Source organism: Erythrolamprus reginae, chromosome 1 (genome assembly GCF_031021105.1).
Source record: "Erythrolamprus reginae isolate rEryReg1 chromosome 1, rEryReg1.hap1, whole genome shotgun sequence".
Lineage (NCBI taxonomy): Eukaryota > Metazoa > Chordata > Lepidosauria > Squamata > Dipsadidae > Erythrolamprus > Erythrolamprus reginae.
This window is the reverse complement of record NC_091950.1, coordinates 160,075,606-160,096,242: the sequence shown is the minus strand read 5'-3', so window position 1 is coordinate 160,096,242 and position 20,637 is coordinate 160,075,606. Positions and strand designations below refer to the sequence as shown.

Below are 20,637 nucleotides of genomic sequence, written 5' to 3'. Positions count from 1 at the left end.
CGCCCCTCTCCGTAGACTCGGGGCCATAGTTCCCTCTAAGCTGAGCAGTGAGCAATCGCTCACTTAAAAATCCATCATCAACTCAGAGTTTTCCAAACCTGCCCAGAAGCCGAGAGGGAAAGAGTGAGAGGGAAGGAGAGAGAGAGGAAGAGAGAGAAACAGATAGAAAAAAGAGAGGAAGGAAAAGAGAAAGGAAAAAAATGGGAGTAAGGAAGAGAGAAAGAAAATCAAAATCTAGTTTGAAACTAACTCAATTATTTAAGTGGCATTTTGATATTGATAGAGTTGCCCTATTATGAGCTCACTGTTATAGACACACAGTACAGTACTTTATTTTGAAATTCTCTGAGGCAAAACAGGGTGGGTTTTTTATTTGTTTGTTTGTTTGTTTGTTTGTTTATTTATTTATTATTTCTGTGCCGCCCAGTCCCGAAGGGACTGCCGCTCAGACACTATACTTTTCCACCCACCCCCCAAAAAAATTAGAGGGAACACTGCTCGGGGCGGCTCACAGCAATAATAAAACAATGTACAACAAATCTAATAATTTAAAAATCACTAAAAAACCCTTATTAAAAGCAAACATACACACAAACATACCATGCATAAACTTCATAGGCCCGGGGGAGATGTCTCACTTCCCCCCTGCCTGATGGCAGAGATGGGTTTTAAGGAGTTTACGAAAGGCAAGGAGGGTGGGGGCAGTTCTAATCTATAATAGCCACTCCTCCCCCCTTCCCTGGGGTCGAGGCTGATGCCATATCTGAAACCCGGCTGGGCAGATTTCAGAGAGAGGAACTCCTCCCTCTGGGCCCAGCCACGTTTCAGTCACACATGCCAGATCGGCTTCCTCAGCTGGGATCAAATCCCGGATGAGGAGAGCTTTATTTACCACTGACCTGGCATTGAGTAGCAGCAGCCTGAGTCCATAAGTTCATACTTATGAGCGTTGCTGTGTCCCAGGGTCCTGTGGTCACATTTCTGACAATCAAAGACAATGGGGAAGCCGGGTTCACATAACAACCAAATCACTAAGTTAACAACTGCAATGATTCACTTTAAGAACTGTAGCAAGAAAGGTAATAAAATGGGACAAATTTCACTTAACCAATGTCTCACGTAGCAAAAGAAACTTTGGGCTCAATTGTGGTCATACTACCTGTACTTGTTTTTATGATCTTTTTAGAATCTACATTAGGGGTGTCAAACTGGATTGCTTGGAGGACCGAATCAGTATTGTAGTTGTCCTCTGTGGGGCCAGCCGAAATTGGGGGGGGAGGAAACAGGATGCATGTTTTGCCCCTTAGGGTGCTGGAAGCCTTACAGGCCAAGAACAGGCACGAGTGGGCTACTGCCTGGACCGGGGAGGATACAGTGGAGTAGCAAAAATGGAGCTCCACCCCAGAGAACCGAATTTGCACTGAAAGAAAGATGTTGAAAGAAAATGCAGGGCGTCCTACATAAGCCACGCCCAAAATGTGGTAGTAAACATTTTGGTAGTCCTTCACTGAGAACAGGGCATGTGTTAGGGGCATTTATGCTAGCAGAGGCACCGCTTGCCAGTCATTTCCTATTTCCAGGTCTGCATTTTGGGCCAGATCTAAGCACCCCATGAGCCAAATCCAACCCATGGGTCTTGAGTTTGACACCCCTGATCTAGATCATCCTATCAATGGCAAATATCTGTAAGTACATTCTAAATTCATACAATGATATATGTTAAATCACTGCACCGGAGACTTATCTTCATTCAAACAGTATTTATTCACAGAGTAAAACGAGTAACAGCTCCTAACATGAATAACTCCCAACAAGGGCAACGGCTAATCCGTTGCCCTATTTATACCTTTTCTTATGCGCGGACTTTTTTCCTGACAATCGTTGGTTTTTGGCGGCAATCTAAACTTAGCCGCGTCTTAACCAATCAGTGATTTTCTGTATTTTCTTTTAAATGAACACAACAATATATATATAACATCTTAAACAGTCAAATCCTTAGAAGCAAGTTTACAATATTTAGAAAGGAGGTAATAATCATTCAGACGTTTACTTTCATACCTACTGATGAATTAATTAAGGTGGACAATTCCATCAAGGATACTGCAGCATAGTAATAAATTTATGTGGGGGCATGTCAGCAATGCCCTCAATTATTATCCTGTAGAACACTCTGCAACAGACATCCTATTTACTACTATTGAAGCAGCTTTTCATACAGGATTCACATCAGGTAGAAAAATCCTTTTGATTTATAGATCTTTCGCTCCAAAATAAGCTTCAGAAAGTAGAGAAGACTTCAAATGGTAATGTTCTTTGACATACATACATATCACTCCAACACTCCGCAGTCTGCATTGGTTGCCAATCAGTTTCCGGTCACAATTCAAAGTGTTGGTTATGACCTATAAAGCCCTTCATGGCACCGGACCAGAATATCTCCGGGACCGCCTTCTGCCGCACGAATCCCAGCGACCGGTTCGGTCCCACAGAGTTGGCCTTCTCCGTGTCCCGTCGACTAAACAATGTCGTCTAGCGGGACCCAGGGGAAGAGCCTTCTCTGTGGCGGCTCCGACCCTCTGGAACCAACTCCCCCCTGACATTAGGATTGCCCCCACCCTCCTTGCCTTTTGCAAACTCCTTAAAACCCACCTCTGCCGTTAGGCATGGGGGAACTGAAACAGCTCCCCCTTGCCCGTGTTGTTTTGGTGTTAGATTGATTGTGTGCTTGTTTTTTAATATTCTGGGGTTGTTTTTTATGAATTTTTTAGCTTAACATTGTAATTGGATTGGTGGGTATTGGATTTGTTATTATGTATTGTTTTTACTTGTTGTGAGCCGCCCCGGGTTTGCGGAGACGGGCGGCATATAAATCCAATAAATCTAATCTAATCTATAATATTAAATGTTTTGATTATAATAGGAACATCTAATGCAAACTAAATTTAAAGAAAGAACAGAAAATGGAATGAGTAAAATGTGCCAAGACAAAGAGAAAAGAAACTCTGCTAAAGAAAAAGAAATATGATATATTTCTAGCTGATGAGAGCGTAACAAGCTCGAAATAGATCTATACTAGGCTCCCTTCCTTTTCAATTATCAGCAAAAAAATATGTAACCATATATATTATAGTTGTTGACTATAAAAAAATATATATCTGCCTTGTGTATGACCCCTGCTTGGGGCCAAGAGGCAAAAGGAAAGCAAAGTTTCTTCCTCCCATATTTCGGAATACAGTGGTACCTCAAGATACGAACCTAATTGGTTCCAGGGGCAGGTTCGTAAGATGAAAGGTTCATAAGACGAAACATTGTTTCTCATAGGAAACAATGTAAAGTCAATTAATCCGTGCAACAACAAAAAAAACCCCACAAAAAAATGCTTCCGCCCGGCTGTCACCTTTTAAAACAACCGGGAGGCTTCCCAGCAGCCTCCTGAACCCCAACGCCAAACCCTCCACGCACTTCGCCCTGAATGCCTCCTGGCTCAAGCCGGCGGCGGCAGACCGCCTTTGGGTTTTCGGCTCGGGGGGGAGCAGGAGGACCTTCCTAACTCCCTCCTCCCCGAGCCGAAAACCCAAAGGCGGTCTGCTGCCGCCCGCTTGAGCCAGGAGGCATTCAGGGCGTGGAGGAATGGGAAGCTCAAACGCCAGTGGCTTCAGCTTCCCATTCCTCCATGCACTTCGCCCTGAATGCCTCCTGGCCGCCTGGCAGAGCACTCGCAGCCAGCGGGCGGTGGCGGCGGGGGACAAAAGGCAGGCCAGCGCCTGGCTCCTGCCTCTCCGGAGCCACCGACTGAGTGGAGCAGCGGCGCGGGGAAGGAGAGAGAGAGAAACAGGTGGCGGCGGCGAGGGGGGGACAAAAGGCAGGCCAGTGCCTGGCTCTTGCCTCTCCGGAGCCACCGACCAAACGGAGCGATCTTCTGCCGGCCATGGGCGAAGGGCGGGGAAGCCGGCGGCTGTAGCAGCTGGTGCAAGAGGCTTCCCTGCCCTTCGCCCAGGCCGGCAGAAGATCACTCTTGCCCGGCTCCCCGCCCCTCTTCTGCTGGCCACGGGCGAAGGGCGGGGAAGCCGGGCAAGAGCAATCTTCTGCCGGCCATGGGTGGGTGGAGTTAGTTCGCTTTTGGTAACATAGAAGTTCTAGGCTGATTCTTCTTAATTCTACCTTCAGGTTCTTCCATTCTTTCCCCTACAGTATGGCACTTTAGATACAGTTATATTCTGCTTCCCCCCCCTCTATTCCTCTCATTAGATTCTGAAGACAGGGTCTTTCTGGGTAAGTTTCAAACCACACAATGTGATGATTAATAGGAATCCACAAAAGCAATCAGAAACTCTACTGTGTTTGTCTGTGCTTGTTTACATGGTGGCATAAAAAAAGTGAAGGGGGAAAAAATCAGAAAAGCACAATTACCAAGTTTTCCTAAATGAAACACAGGCCCAACTCTTCAAACATGACCAACCCTCTGTAATTATTTCAAAGATTTCTTTATTAGGAGCATCAGCAGCCCCGGCAAAAAGTTTATCTCTCACAGTAGGCTAACAAGTCCGTCCACCTGGAAGATGAATGGTTGTCTGAGCTACATCTATTCATTTACACCCCTTGTCTTTTATCCCCAGAGCTAGCTAGGGTGGGGCTTCTGTCCCAAGGATAGGCCCACAGATTTCCACTGCTCTCTTCTCCTCTGCCTTCTGTGCGTATCCACGCATCAGGCGCAGGACCCAGCCCAGCTGTTCCTCCTCTTCTTCACCAACCACCTCCAGACCTGGGGCTTGTTGACTCTCCAACTGAGACCCTTTTGAGACCCTCTGTTGCCGCCCTATCTCTATGGAATCAACTCCCCCCCTGAGTCTACGGAAAGGGGCGGAAATCGAATCGAATCGAATCGAATCAAATCAAATCAAATCAAATCAAATCAAATCAAATCAAATCAAATCATGTACTGCTCTCACCCTACTGGCCTTCCGTAAAGCCGTGAAGACTTGGCTTTGCTGTCAGGGGGCCATAAACTAACAACCATCATGGCCAAATCGTATGAATGGTATATATACATGTTGTTGTGACTGTTCTATCATGGGGTTTTTAATGAGGGTTTTATTAGTTTAGATTTCATATTCAACTTCTTTTTTATTGTACAGTATTTATATTGTTTATTGTAAGCTGCCCTGAGTCCTTCGGCATTCGGCAGCATAGAAGTCGAATTAAATAAATAAGTAAATAAATAGATAATAAAATAAATAAACTGAGGACTGATTTATGGCCCAGGCCAGGGGTAGGCAAAGTTGGCTCTTCTATGACTTGTGGACTTCAACTCCCAGAATTCCTGAGCCAATCATGCTAGCTCAGGAATTCTGGGTGTTGAAGTCCACATGTCATAGAAGAGCCAACTTTGCCTTCCTTGGCCCAGGCTGTGCCCCCTCCCTCCTCCCTCCCCCCTCCAACCCCCCCCCTCTGCTCCATTCCCTTTTTTACCTGGAGCTCTCAGGTTGCCTTGATGCTGATCCTGACTCCCACACCTCCCCCATCTGATTCAGCTGCCGAAAGGGCCTGGAGCCAACCAGCCACTACAGACACATTTTCTATACATACAGAATGTTTTACAGACTTATTTCTCTTGGTTTACGCCTGAAGTTTTCAGATTTGAATTGTCACATCTGCACTGGTGCCTGATCTGAATTTCAAATCCCTCTTTTGCAATGATTTGAATTCAGAATTTGAACTCTGCTTCAATCTGTGGGCATAATAATAAGGCCAGCCTGAAAGGCTTCCAGAAAATATTAAGGCTTAATTCTGCACAGCATCCTGTGGTTTTCTGTTTTTATTCTGAAAAGCAAGGGGCATTCCTTTAAGATTTCTAAATTCCATAAAACTTCTGCAACATCTCCAAATTATGATAATGAAAAAAATACATGAAATCTTGTGAAGTACAATAGAACAGAAGATCTGTCTAAAGATTTAATGCTCAAATGCTTAGTAAGCCATTTCTAATACTTGTAGAGAAAAGAATACAATATTGCATGCTAAAGATTAACTGCTGGCTCACAGATGTTTTAAAGATGTTTCCCCACATAGCATTCTAAATCAGCATTATAGGGTGTCAGATTTCTTATTGCTATGGAGAAATTGTAGGATGAGATTCCAAAACTCTTTTCTAAACAGAAGTTATATGTCTTTTCCATTAATATTTTGTCCATTATCTCTGGTTATCCTTACTTTATATTCTTTTTCCATAGTGGATTGGGAAACATTGAGACTTGTGAAACTATTGTGAAACTAACACAAAAGCTGTAAGATCTTGGACTTTTTCAGAAAGATATTTAACAAAGGTCAAAGATAAAAAGGAAATGAAAAATGGCACTTTTAAATTATGCATTGAAACACTTTTTAGTTTTGCAGAAGCCTTTTACCTTACCTGCCAGGCCAAAGCACACACACACCTATCTATGTTGAAACAATATTCAGATTCACAAACTAGACAATAATGGGTTGGTTTAGCATATTGTGCAATTATAGACAATGTGATTAGTAGTTTAGTATATCATGCAAACCTGAGTACAGTAGTTGAATTAATTCAATTAACCATGATTTCTTAATGTAGTGATGGCAAACCTTTTATCCCTCAGGTGTCAAAAGAGCATACACGCATGCTATAGCGCATGTGCGAGTGCCCACACCCATAATTCAACACCTGGGGAGGGTGAAAACGGCTACCCCAACTCCTAGAGGCCCCCTGGAGGTCGGAAATGGCATGTTTCCCAACTTCTGGTGGATCCAGTAGGCTCATGTTTCGCTCTCCCTAGACTCCAAAGGCTTCCCTCTCCCAATCTCCCCGGAGGCTCTCTGGAAGCCAAAAACATCCTTCCAGAGCCTCTGTGCGAGCCAAAAATCAGCTGACCAGAATACACATGCACACTGGAGCTGAGCTAGGGCAACAGCTCGCGTGCCAGCATATATGGCTCCATGTGCCACCTGTGGCACCCGTGCCATAGGTTCGCCATCACTGTCCAATTGTCCAATTATAGACAATGTGGTTAATAGTTTAGTACACCATGCAAACCTGAGTAGCTGAATTAATTCAATTAACCATGATTTCTTAAACAATGGATAAGCAGAACTTATTATTTAGTTCTTGGCTGCTGTTCTATATTGTATCTGCTCTCCTGATACTTGATGGAGGAGAAAGTATACAAACAGACAGAAGTTTAACTGGAGATGAAAAGAAACACCAGATGTTATAATTTTATCCGGATTACAAATCACCCTACTCACACTAAATGAACAAAAGCATTATAAGGATAAGGAAGCCAAGTCTAATGGACAATTCAATTCAATAATCTTATAGATAGTGATTCAAAACTCCATTGAATACCATGAGACCTACTTCCAGGTTAGCAGTCAATGTCTTTTCAGAGATTCTGTTCATTTCTCCCTTCAACAAGAATTTTTAAAAAGGACCATCTGGAAGGATCAGACTCACAGATTGTTTAACATAGACCAAGTTCTTTACAGATGGCTGGAGGATGGAAATCCATTGCTCATAATACTAACAATATCCAGAGCACCAGGACTGCAATTTGGATGGATGTTCAGGAAAACAGCAGCATCCAAGGCTCCTACAGTGTGAAAGATCTGGAGTTCATTTTGGCACATGTTTCTACCAAACACAATGTTTTGATTTTGCAATCCAGTTAGCACTCGGCTCTGCAGGTGCTACAAGCAAATTGGATTATTTTTAGGAGCTCATTCACCGGGAGATCAGAAATATGGGTCTTGCTGCCTCCTCAGATGAAGCTGCAAGTTTGCGTCACCAATGTCTACAGCTGAAGCTGGACATTTTTCAGCTGTTGTGGCCAAAAAATTTACATTGGGGAACAATGCAATTTTCCTAAAGGACCCCGAAGATCTGAGACAGTGCAGTTGTCTATTTACAGTAACTGAATTATATTGGAAAAATGGAGTAAAGAGATTTGTATTATGAATTTGCTTTCCATGATTATCCAGCCTTCTGTTGAGTAATTCCAAAACAGCAGAGCATATTTTGGAAAGCATACTTTTTCTAAAGTGACAGACTGAAATATATTTTCTTTCAGCACAGGGAAGACCTCCGAACAACAAGCACTAGGATCAGCTATGATACTGTGCAGAACCATCAAACTCCCAGGCCTCTGGTAGATGACCTGACATTGAGGAACATACATACCACAAGTGAAGGGCCACAAAAAATTTTACTACTACACTGTGGGCATGGCTTATTTTGTGGGTGTGGCTTGATGGTCATGTGACATGGTTAGGTGGGAGTGGCTTGCCAACCATGTGACTGGGTAGGAGTGGCTTGCTGGCCATGTGCCGAGTTGGCGGTGTGCAGTACTGCAGGCCACTAAAGCTGACTGCTAGATCTGCAGGTCAGCGGTTCAAATCTCAACATCGGCTCAAGTTTGACTCATCCTTCCATCCTTCCGAGGTGGATAAAATTTGGATGGATGTTCAGGAAAACAGCAGCATCCAAGGCTCCTACAATGTGAAAGATCTGGAGTTCATTTTGGATAAAATGAGGAGCCGGATTGAGGGGGCAATACGCTGGGTCTGTTAAAAAATGCTATTATTATTATTATTATTATTATTAATAATAATAATAATAATAATAATAATAATAATAATAATAATAATAATTTATTAGATTTGTATGCCACCCCTCTCCGAAGACTCGGGGCTTGGGGATATTGCTAACATGTTGTAAGCCATCCTGACTCTAAGAAGAAGGGCGGCAAAAAAAATTGAATAAATAAAAAAATAAAAAAATAAATGTGACCAGGTGGCAGTGGCTTGACGATCATGTGACCAGGGGATGGCTTAAAGGTCAGTTGACTGGTTTAAAAGTAGCCAACTTGATGTCACTCATGTCAAGGGTTTGGGTTAGGGTGCCTGGCCTCTCCTTGCTTCAAAGAGATACAAGATATTTACTGTTACTGAACATCCAAAATATACTATTTAATCCTATACGAATATATGCCATATGTGTACATACATATTATACATAAGCACTAAAAAATATACATTATCTGCTATATGTAAGCTCCATTTTTGCTAGCCCTACTGAGTCCCCCACTCCGTGTGGGCTAGAGCCCATGACTACATACCACCCATAGGAGCAAGACAGGGGTGGGTTCTAACTTATTTTGCTGCTGGCTTCCTTTCTCCTGTTCCATGTGTATATGCGCAGTGCCAAAACTCGGCTGCTGCACATGCGCAGAAGCAAAAAGAGAAAAAAAATAAAACAAAAACAAAACAAAAGATGATGTAGTCCATGGACTGGCACTGACAGAACCTGCTCCATGATGTCTCCACCAGTTTACTACCAGTTCTATAGAATTGGCAAGAACCCACCTCTGAAGCAAGATGAGAACAAGGTATAGTATGATATGTAAATGATTGATGATATATGATGTATATCCCCAGTATTTCTAATTTATCAAAATTATCATTTAATTTATTTGTTTTCATTCATCCTAAAATTACAGGCATAAACACACTCGGAACTTGTAGAGTTTCTCTCCATAGGCAGAAAGAGAATTGGATATTAGTTGCAAATCAGTTGCAGAACTATCATCTATCCAGGAAGTATAAAATCCAGTGTGTGTAGTTTTGGAAAAAATTAAAGAATTGCTGTTGCTGTTGCTATTCCCCAGCAGAAATAATCCACTAGGATGGCCAAAATTGGTTCCATCTCTTTGCAGGATGAATGGAATATTTATTCCACTTTTTGAGATCACTTTGATGCAAAAATGTATTCCATTACATCCCATATAAATCATTGCAATTGATAAACAGCAATTTGCCAGCTTTCCTGCCCGAGTCCCAATATTTCAATTTCTGGAAAGAAAATTCCTCCTGTTTAGCATAAAAAACAACAACCAGTTTTACCTTAGCGAACATACAAGCTTTTAATGGCTTTTTTTTCTGTAGGGTTCTTTGCATATCAAAACATTTTCTTCAGTCATGATATCCATCTGCTGGTAACCAAAATTTCTGTTTTCTTTGTATAGCTGCATAAATCACAATCAAGCTGCCTAGCCTTGAAAGACTAGCTAAATTACTACTGACTTCAAAAAACAATCATAACATTTGTTGCTTAATATACAATAGATTAAAAGACATATCATCCAGTAATATAGAAATATTAAAATACCATTCATCATTGACTAACTTAATATTTTAAATTAAAAGATTAATGTGATCAGTGCACAATCTGATAAGTATATAATTAATCATGGAGTCTATAACCTGATCAATTAGAAAAGAGTATTTTATTTTAAAAGGTATCCAGTCTATTGTGCCCAGTATGGACATAGGAAGTAAACCAGGGGTGGGTTCTAACTTACTTCACTGCTGGTTTACTTCTTCCTGCTTCTCGTGGGTGTGTGCATGCATGCGCAGTGGCAAAAACCCCAATTTTTTTTTTTAAGCCAAAAGCAAGATGTCAGGATTAAGCATATCCGGAGGTAATATCTCAATGCAGAAGGAAGGCCTACATGGAGAATGCTGAGTCATTCTGAGGCAATTAAGCATGCAGCAACTTCATCAGGTGTAAAGTATTTAAATATGCAAGAACTCTCTGCTCGCTGTTGTGCTGTTCGTCTGCTCTCTCTCTGATCTTTGATCCTGTTCTGTGTGAAGTGTGCTCTGAAGTTGATGTATTGATCCGTTGGTTCCTGTGAGTTATTGTAACTAAGATAGTTGTAGTGAGATACCAGTGTGATATATGTGTAATGATGGATGATCTCTGGCGGGCCCGGGACTGGTGCTTCTTGACCTCTCAGCGGCTTTTGATACCATTGGCCATGGTATCCTTCTGCGCTGGCTGGAGGGGCTGGGGGTGGGAGGCACTGTACTTCAGTGGTTCTCCTCCTACCTCTCCGGTCGATCTCAGTCAGTGTTGGTGGGGTTGTCAGAGGTCGACCTCTAGGTTCCTCCCTTGTGGGGTGCCTCAGGGGTCGGTCCTCTCCTCCCTGCTATTCAATATCTGTGGCGAGGGGGTGTTTGCCCAGGTTCGCCTGGTGCACCAGTTGCGGCCCTACCTGGACTGGGATTCACTGCTCACAATCACTCATGCCTTCATCACCTCGAGGCTCGACTATTGTAATGCTCTCTACATGGGGCTATCTTTGAAGAATGTTCGGAAACTTCAGATCGTGCAGAATGCAGCTGCGAGAGCAATCATGGGTTTCCCCAGGTATGCCCATGTTACACCAACACTCCGCAGTCTGCATTGGTTGCCGATCAGTTTCTGGTCACAATTCAAAGTGTTGGTTATGACCTATAAAGCCCTTCATGGCATCGGACCAGAATATCTCCGGGATCGCCTTCTCCCGCATGAATCCCAGCGACCAGTTAGGTCCCACAGAGTTGGCTTTCTCTGGGTCCCGTCGACAAAACAATGTCATCTGGCGGAAGCCAGGGGAAGAGCCTTCTCTGTGATGGCCCCGACCCTCTGGAATCAACTCCCCTCGGCATGAGGAAATTGACTCCTCTGGGCCATTTCCGCTTTATGCATGATCTGTATGAGATGAATGATTGTTTTTATATTAGGGTTTTAAAATTGTTTATAACTATTGGATTTGTACTATGTTCTGTTGTTTTGAGCTACTCTGAGTCTCCGGAGAGGGGCGGCATTCAAATCAAATCAAATCAAATCGCATCGCATCGCATCGCATCTCATCACATCACATCACATCACATCACATCAATCAACCAACCAACCAACCAACCAACCAACCAACCAACCAACCAACCAACCAACAAACAAACAAACAAACAAACAAATAGTAAAGATTGTATACAGTAGTAGTGTAAATAAGAAGTAAATATATTTTTCCAAGACTTCCTACTGCTGCTGTGTTTCATTGAAGAGTTCAACTCCATCTCTACTGGTCTGTGACTGGCTGGTTGAGTTGTTTAGCTGCTTGGGCTGGTTTGCTGCTTGGGCTGGTTTGCTTCCGAAAGTGCAGCTTTAATAACATACACACAGTGTTGAAAACTCAGGCTCTGTGCTTAAATACTATAATAATAATAATAAAATTAAAATCTAATAAAATAAAATAATAATAACCTCTCTAATAATAGTAAAATAAAATTAGATTAAAAGTATTTAATCTAATAATAAAAATTAAATATCAAAATATTCTTGAAGTGCTTTAGAGTTAATTTAAGTATTAATAGCTTTATTGTTTTACTTGCTAATTTTAAAAAGAAATATTACATGAAGAAACACTGTGGTTGGGAGCATTGCTCAAGGTTTATTTTTCTCCCTCCCTACTTTGTTTCTTCACTTAAGATCCCTTCTTGCCAAAGCTTTGGTGGGTTTTTTTAAAGAATGTACAGTTCTTCATATGTGGTTTAATATCTCAATATAATTCCCATCTATATATATAAAAGTGAAAACCACTCATGTCGTAATTATGAAATCTCCAGAACCATAAAGCCTAGAAACTTGAAATTTGCCACGTATGTTCCTCTTGGCTTCTAGGTGCACAAATAGAAAGGATTTTTCAAAATGTCCATCAGAGGGGGTCGTGTGCACATGCACGGGATAGGGGGGTGATTAGGATGAAAAAATACCCAGTCAACGCTGGGTTATCAACTGGTAAGACTTGATTCTTAAGATTGGAAAGACTGAATCCTGCAACCCACTGGTGACATCACGATGATATTATGGAACCGGTTGCGTCGGTGTCAGTCCATGGGTGCCACCATCTTTTAATATATATATACAGTATATACCATATTTTTCAGAGTATAAGATGACCAGAATATAAGACACACCTTATTTTTGGGCAAGGAAAATAGGGAAAAGAATCTGCTTAGCAGGTATTAATCTGGCTAGCGTCCTTGGTCTGATCAGCTTCAACACATTATTTTATCCCCTGGTTAAGGGCTTAATTTTTTTTAATTCTGAGAGAATAACAATGAAAGAGTTTGTAAGCTGGTAAGAGCTGGGAAGATTATTAGCATCTGTTTAGGGCTGGAAAGAAATATTTGGAGCAAGTTAGACCAACGGGGGAAAAACCCTGCAAAGACTTAGGGCTTGGAAAACATTCTTTGCAGAGAGTAACCGTGAAAGAGCTTGAGTACATTCATAGCACCTGGTTAGGACTGGAAAGAAATATCTGGAGCAAGTAAAGCAATTTTTAAAAAACCCACAAAGACAAATGCATTCTTGGCAGAGTATCAATGAAAGAGCTTGCAAGCAGGTAAAAGCTGGGAACATTGTGAGCACCTGGTTAGGGCTGGAAAGAAACTTACTCAGAGCAAGTTAAAAAGTAATTTAAAAAACCCTGCAAAGACTTAGGCCTTGGAAAACATTCTTCACAGAGAGTAACAATGAAAGAGTTTGGGTACATTCATAGCACCTGGTTAGGGCTGGAAAGAAATATTTGGAGCAAGTAAAGCAATTTAAAAATCCCTACAAAGACAGGGTTTGGAATACATTCTTGGCAGAGAGTAACAAAGAAAGAGCTTGCAAGCAGGTAAAAGCTGGGAACGTTGTTGGCACCTGGTTAGGGCTGGAAAGAAACTTTCTCAGAGCAAGTTAAAGTAATAAAAAAAACCCTGCAAAGACTTAGGCCTTGGAAAATATTCTTCACAGAGAGTAACAATGAAAGAGTTTGGGTACATTCATAGCACCTGGTTAGGGCTGGAAAGAAACTTACTCAGAGCAAATTAGAGTAATGAAAAAAACCATGCAAAGACTTAGGGTTTGGAAAACATTCTTTGCAGAGAGAAACAATGAAAGTGTCTGCAAGGTAAGAGCTGGGAAGATCTTTAGCAGCTATTTAGGGCTGAAAAAGACTACATTCAGAGTATAAGATGCACCAAATTATCAGCCTCTTTTAGGGAGGAAAAAGGTGTGTCTTATACACCAAAAATATGGCATATATTGGGAATCCTTTTTTAAAAAAAAATCTGAGATTTTTTTTCCTTTTGCATAAGCACAGAAGCCAATATTATGGATGCATCACCATTTTATTTTTGGCTTTAAAAAACAATTTGGATTTTTTGTCACTGTGCATATACATACAAATCATGCATGCGCCCACAAGGCACAGCCACATGAAGGAAGCAAACTGGCAGCGTGATAAGTTAGAACCTACGCCGGTTCCTTCCCACAAAATAGAGGTATAGCCTCAGATTTGATTGATTGTGGCCCCTCTGTCCAGGCACCAATAACACTTGAGTGTGAGAAAGAGGTTAAGCAAGTCCTGGAGTGAGGGATTTAAAACTTCTTATTACTGTAATAAGTATCTGCCTACTAGACTATTCTTTATACCACTCTCTCCAGCTTTCTTCCTGTTGCACATATTTGTAGTTGTATGTGTACAAACCTCTCCCTTCATATGCATTTTCTGAGCAATGCACAGTAAGTGCACTTTATATGTTACTCCATGAATTTTGAACAATTTTGAACAATGCTTTAATGCATATTGTTTCCTAATATACATGTTTTATGCTATTTTTTTTCTTACAAACATATTTGATACCCATTTTTCAATTGATGAGCTGCATCACTCATTCTGAAGGCATGGGTTTGTGCTGTGTTTTTCACAGAGATTTAGGAAGTATAAGCTTATAATGCTTTTAAGTATAAGCATTGGTTGCCGATCAGTTTCCGGTCACAATTCAAAATGTTGGTTATGACCTATAAAGCCCTTCATGGCACCGGACCAGATTATCTCAGGGACCGCCTTCTGCTGCACGAATCCCAGCGACCAGTTAGGTCCCACAGAGTGGGTCTTCTCTGGGTCCTGTCAACTAAACAATGCTGCTTGGCGGGACCCAGGGGAAGAGCCTTCTCTGTGGCGGCCCCGGCCCTCTGGAACCAACTCCCCCCAGAGATTAGAATTGCCCCCACCCTCCTTGCCTTTCGTAAGCTACTTAAAACCCACCTCTGCCGCCAGGCATGGGGGAATTGAGATACTCTTTCCCCCTAGGCCTTTACAATTTTATGCATGGTATGTCTGTATATATGTTTGGTTTTTATAATAATGGGTTTTTAATTATTTTTAGTATTGGATTATTATATGCTGTCTTATTATTGCTGTTAGCCGGCCCGAGTCTCCGGAGAGGGGCGGCATACAAATCCAATCAGTCAGTCAATCAATCAATCAATCAATCAATCAATCAATCAATAAATACAATAATACTGTACATCCTTACTCAGATTAAAATATTCTCATGTACTTCTTCACTCAATTTATAAAGCAATGTATTATACTTGGTTTTTTTGCGATAAGAACTTCAGGATTATGGTTTATAAATACATTATTATTCTGTCTACCCAGGCTTCATGCTCTGGGGAATCCAGAGCATGATATTATGGCCTTTCAAAGACTGAAGGATGCCAATGCAATTATTCTGTTCTTTTTTCAAGGATCTCAAGATGGCATACATCCTTCCTATACCTCTGCCATGTATTCAAACACTGCTCTCTTAGAACTTATCTGATGTTATCTGCTCCCGAGTGTGTAACTAATCCAAGGTCAACAAATGATCTTCGTATCTATGAAGATTTAAACTGAATTTGCCTGATCACAATCCAACACTTATAATGAGGACTGATAACATGCTGTTCTCAGCATGACATCTGTTTTTACTTATTTTTGTTTTATAAGTATGTAATTCTTTCTATTGACTAGCCTGGGTATTTTTTATAATTGGGTATTCATTGCCATAGGAGAGGTATTTTGATTCAGATGTACTGAGATAACCATACTGACATGGGATTACTCATTTGGGGGGAGGGCATCAAAAGAAGAAACAGCATGAACACCAGCAATTTTCCGAAGTACAAATTTCTGCAGGCAGTACATAGGCGGATAAATATTTTCTGTCCTTACTGTATTAATTCCACTATAATATGAAACATCCACCCTTGCCTTCCCTGCTCAATAATCATAATCATAAACAGTTTATTAGTATTCCCAATAACATCCCTTGTTTTCTGAAATTAAGCAGCCTGTGGATTGCAATACCACAATATATAATAGACAAATACTGATATTGTTAGTCACTTATTTCATTTCCCTGCAGAGACGAAGTCGTCTGTCAATCATCTCTCTCTCTCTCTCTCTCTCTCTCTCTCTCTTTTTCTCTTAAGTCAAGAAGTAACATGAACAATGTATGTCAGAGTTTTTATCCTCAGATTTAAATGTTACATAATTAGGTGGTCCTGTTTTTAGCATGCATATCTATAGTCCTTGATTTACAGTTGCAACTGAGCCCTATATTTCTCCTGCTAAGTGAGACAGTTAAGTAAATTTTGTCCCCTTTTACAACCTTTCTTGTTATTAAGTGAATCACCATAGGGACACTGCAACCATCATACATAGGAACAAATTGTCACACATCTTAATTGACTGTGGGGATGCTGCATCAGTCGTAAGTGTGAAAAACAGTCATAACAACAGCCACTTTTTCAATGCCATTTTTACTTTGACCGGTGACTAAGTGAACTGTTGTAAGTCGAGACCTACCTGAAATATGTAACAGCCTCCTGCGAGTCAGACAATATCCCCAGATGATAAGCCAAAGTGAATCATACTTTTAGAAGTGAACGCCTAGAACAATGAGGGTGAACATTTTTGGCACCGAGTGTCCAAACTGGAATGCGCCGGAGGCTGGAGCCCCAGAAACATTAAGAGTTGGCCACCTGGTCTTCTGGTTTCCAGCATGCAAATGAGCACTGGCCACCTGGTCTTCACATGTGTCGGAACCCCTGAAGTCTGAAGACCGGCTGGCTGGTACGCATGCGCATATGCCTAATCTTTGGGTTTCCAGCACTTCAGCATGCATGAAGATCAGCTGGCCAGCTTGCAAGCGCGCACTGGAAACCCAAAGACCAGGTAGGTGGGGGCCTGGAAACCTGAAGATGGCTGGCCAATTGTCTTTTGAGTTTCCGGGGCTCCAGCATGCATGAACTTCAATTGACCGGCATGCATGGACTTTCCAAGAACTAGAAGAACAGCTGGCAATAGCACACATGCCTACATAGAGAGATCTGCATGCCACTTCTGGCATGCGTGCCATAAATTCACCATCACAGGCAGTAATGGTCCCCACTCGGTACAAATGAGATTGGCAATTCATTAGGACTTTTTAATGGGTTCCGGAGGCCAGCCCGCCTGCGGGTGCACCTAACACATGTGCGTGCAGCCCCGCATGAGATTTCACTTCTGCTCATGTGCCTGAATCTAAATTTCACACAAGGATGTTTGTACGGGTGAGATTTCGGCAATTTTTGCCCTTCTTTTGCTTCTGCGCATGCGCAGAAAATTGCTGAAATGTTGCCCGGATGAGCATCTTTGCATGAGATATCACTTTGGGTGCATGCTTAGAAGCAAAGTCTCGTATGGGAGCGCATGGACATGTGTTGGGTGTGCGTGCGCTTGCGCCAACCTCAGGATCACGTACCAGTAGGAAAAAGTAAGTGGAGACTTTTGCTGATCACAAGCCTAGAAGATGAAAGGCCCTTTGTAATTGAACTGCATATTCATATTATGTATTTCACACACCCAAACTGAGTTCCACTCTCTACCTCTGTGATGAAGAGCAGTGGTCCCCAACCCCCAGGCTATGACCCACTACTAGCCCACAGGCCGTTTGGAAACCAGCAACACAAGCAGCAGGTGAGTGCACGCATGCGAAGCTCCCTTTGCATGAGCTACATTTACATGTTGCTTGCACAAATATGTGTGTGCCTGCCCCTTTAGGGTCTTCTCCCCCTGCTGAAGCCAAAAAAATGGGGACTGCTGAGCTATGGGATGTTTCTTCTCTATCACCTCTATGATATTTTGTCAAACCATCTGATGCCACTTAGCTCTTAATCATGTTTAAAGAAATTCACAGGTACATCTTACTGAGATCTAATTTCACAGTTTAATCAAAATCAATTTGGTGAGCAACCTCTTTGCTAGGAAAACAAACTATTACTATGGAGGTCACAGTGGCATAAAATAAATAAAACAACTTTAGCAACAATGGAAAGGCTCAAGTCCTCTGACATTTTAAAAATAATGATTACTGCTAAAGGAGAAAAAAGAATGATCTAGGTCAAATAGTTATTTTGCCTCAAGTTGTATTTTGACATATTATGTGGAAATGAAAAAAAAAGTTACATCATCTTCTGCTTGAATCGGAAACTTCTCTTATGAACAGATTTAATAATGCCCATGAATTGCAGTCATTCCATACTGAGTCTAGAAAAACCTGAAGAACTACAGAAAACATAAGGAATTACCAAATATGGTAAGAGTTTGTTGTTGTTTTTAATATATACTTTAAAAAGCTGTTCCAATATGGTTCAGTGAATTGCATAAAATAATCCACCCAGTATTATGTATACATCTATTGGAAACAGGACAATTGCCCAGTTCTGGCAACCTGAAACATTAACCTCCCTGACCCTCAGGATGGAACACATAGTTAATCAACTGAGATAAGACTGATGCCCATAGTTCTTACAAAGAATGGGACAATGATGCAATGACAGAATTGGAGTAGGCAAGACCAACCCACATTTTGGAGAGCAGTGATCAAGATTTTTTGAATTTAAATAAAGTACAGGTTCTAAGCCTACTGAAAATTTAGTGCACCTATTTTGCCTTTTGGTTGAGTAAATAAGCCATTGGTGAATTACAAAACCACGATCTTGGAGTGGCCCCAAAGAATACAAAAATGAGGTTATACACAGAACCGGAGCATCCACAGGAGGAAGGCTCTGGTCGCATTAATTCCTTGAGGATGTATCCTATGTCCACAAGGCTACAACTAATATTATGAAAATACATTTTCATCTCTCCATCATCATACACATTCAGAATATCTTCACAATGAGTGATAATTTAGAAAAACTGGATAATTTTGCCCACTTGTTTTCACACTACACAGCCCTTTTCACAAAAGTTCATTTTTACACCCCCCTGTGGACATCTCTCACAACATATACTCTAAAGATTGCAGATTATTCATCCCTGATTTAGAAAGTGAGTTTACAACATTAGATTCACCTTGCCACATGTGCTCAACCAAGCAGCTTGTGATACTCGTGGGGCTGTTTCTCAGTATGCCTATGGTTCTTCTTTCTTTGGTTTTCCAACTTTCCATTTTACAACCTCACCCGAGTGGAAATTGTTCCACAGTTCTGATTATGATGGACTTTTATTAATAGGTTTGGTGAAATGAAAAAAAAAGTAATTTGAGATGTGTCACATCAGCTGAGAATTACTGGATAAAGATCACCTTTTATCACAAAAATCAGGAGTGAGTAATTTTTGGCTTTAATGCTTCTTACTATTCTAACAATTTGTTCAGTGATTTTTCTTTACAACTTGAGATTGATATATCTGATTAATCTTTCATCTTGGTAAAACAGAGAAAAAGATTTGGCTACAACTTTCTCATTGCCATTTGATTTCACAGTAATAACCAAGAAGTAAAAAAAGGCAGCATCTTACCTTTTCTGCATCTTGTTCAAAAAGTCGAAGTTGAAAGCACTGATCTAGTTTCAGCTTACGGACATGCCACATCTGATGCAAGTGCTGTCGTGTTGAATGCAGCTTATCTAAAAGGCTGGTAATCTTTGGCACAAGACTTTGGAAATCTGCACTGCCAGGAATGCAGTTCCTACCAGAGAAACCATCACTGCATCTTATGCACTGTAATAATCTTTGACCTTCACGGTCCAATTCTTCCACCGGAGCTTTAAGTACTTTCTTCTTGAGCTGGGTATGTTCATCTATTAGTCTCCTTGAACCCTCCACATCCACTGGAAATTCTTTCCTAGCCAGCATTTCCTGAAGGTCCTCCAGCCTGGATAATAAATGGATGGCACTATTGAAAAATTCTTCCAAGGAAACTCTCAACTCTATCCATTCATCATGATTGTAATCCAGAGTTCCTTCAAACTCGTCTGTTAGTTGGGAGGGATCAACCAGTTTTGTTAAACCTTCAACGGAGACCATGCTTGTCTAAGGAGTTAAAAAAAAGAATGTGGTTTAGTTTTTAAGTACATATAGAAGTCCCATAACAATTAAGGATACCATTAACCATTCATCAGACATTTTGTTACCATTATGACAAAGGCCTGTTGCCTCTTGAAAAAGCACCTTTGTGACAACCATGACCTGGATGACTGAGAATCTCCATAGATATTCATCAGACAGTATAGGCAGGAAAAATAATTAATAAGAATACGTACACCCTATTCCAATATATGGCTGCAAATTGTCTTTGTCTTGGCTCTCACAATCATGGGAGGAAAGAAATAGACATTGTAAGAAAAAGAACTCATGATGATTGTGGTGGCATCATCAGTGTTACTAGAAATCAGCAAGAAATGAAGCATTGTTTCTGCCTTGCATAAATTCATTTGGGATGGATTCTATATCCACAACTAATATTATTTTATATATTGAAGTACATTTTCACTTCTCCATCAAGATACACATTCAGGATACCTTCACAATGGGTGATACCAATTGTAATTTTAATTGACAGAAGGGAAAATGATTACCATATGTACAATAACATATTCATTGGGTTTAAACATTGTAAATTAATTTATGTTCCTCCCCCCCCACATTCATAGAC

At 41.2% G+C, this 20,637-nt stretch overlaps 1 protein-coding gene across 1 annotated transcript in view; it reads right to left on the bottom strand.

Annotated features, from left to right (window-relative positions):
• Window positions 1-20,637, bottom strand: part of LOC139168050 (kalirin-like) — a 408,535-nt gene that overhangs the window by 6,027 nt on the left and 381,871 nt on the right. The window contains exon 5 of the mRNA XM_070753397.1: window positions 19,503-20,015. Within this exon, the coding sequence (XP_070609498.1) occupies window positions 19,503-20,015 (513 nt within the window). The remainder of the gene's footprint in view (window positions 1-19,502; window positions 20,016-20,637) is intronic.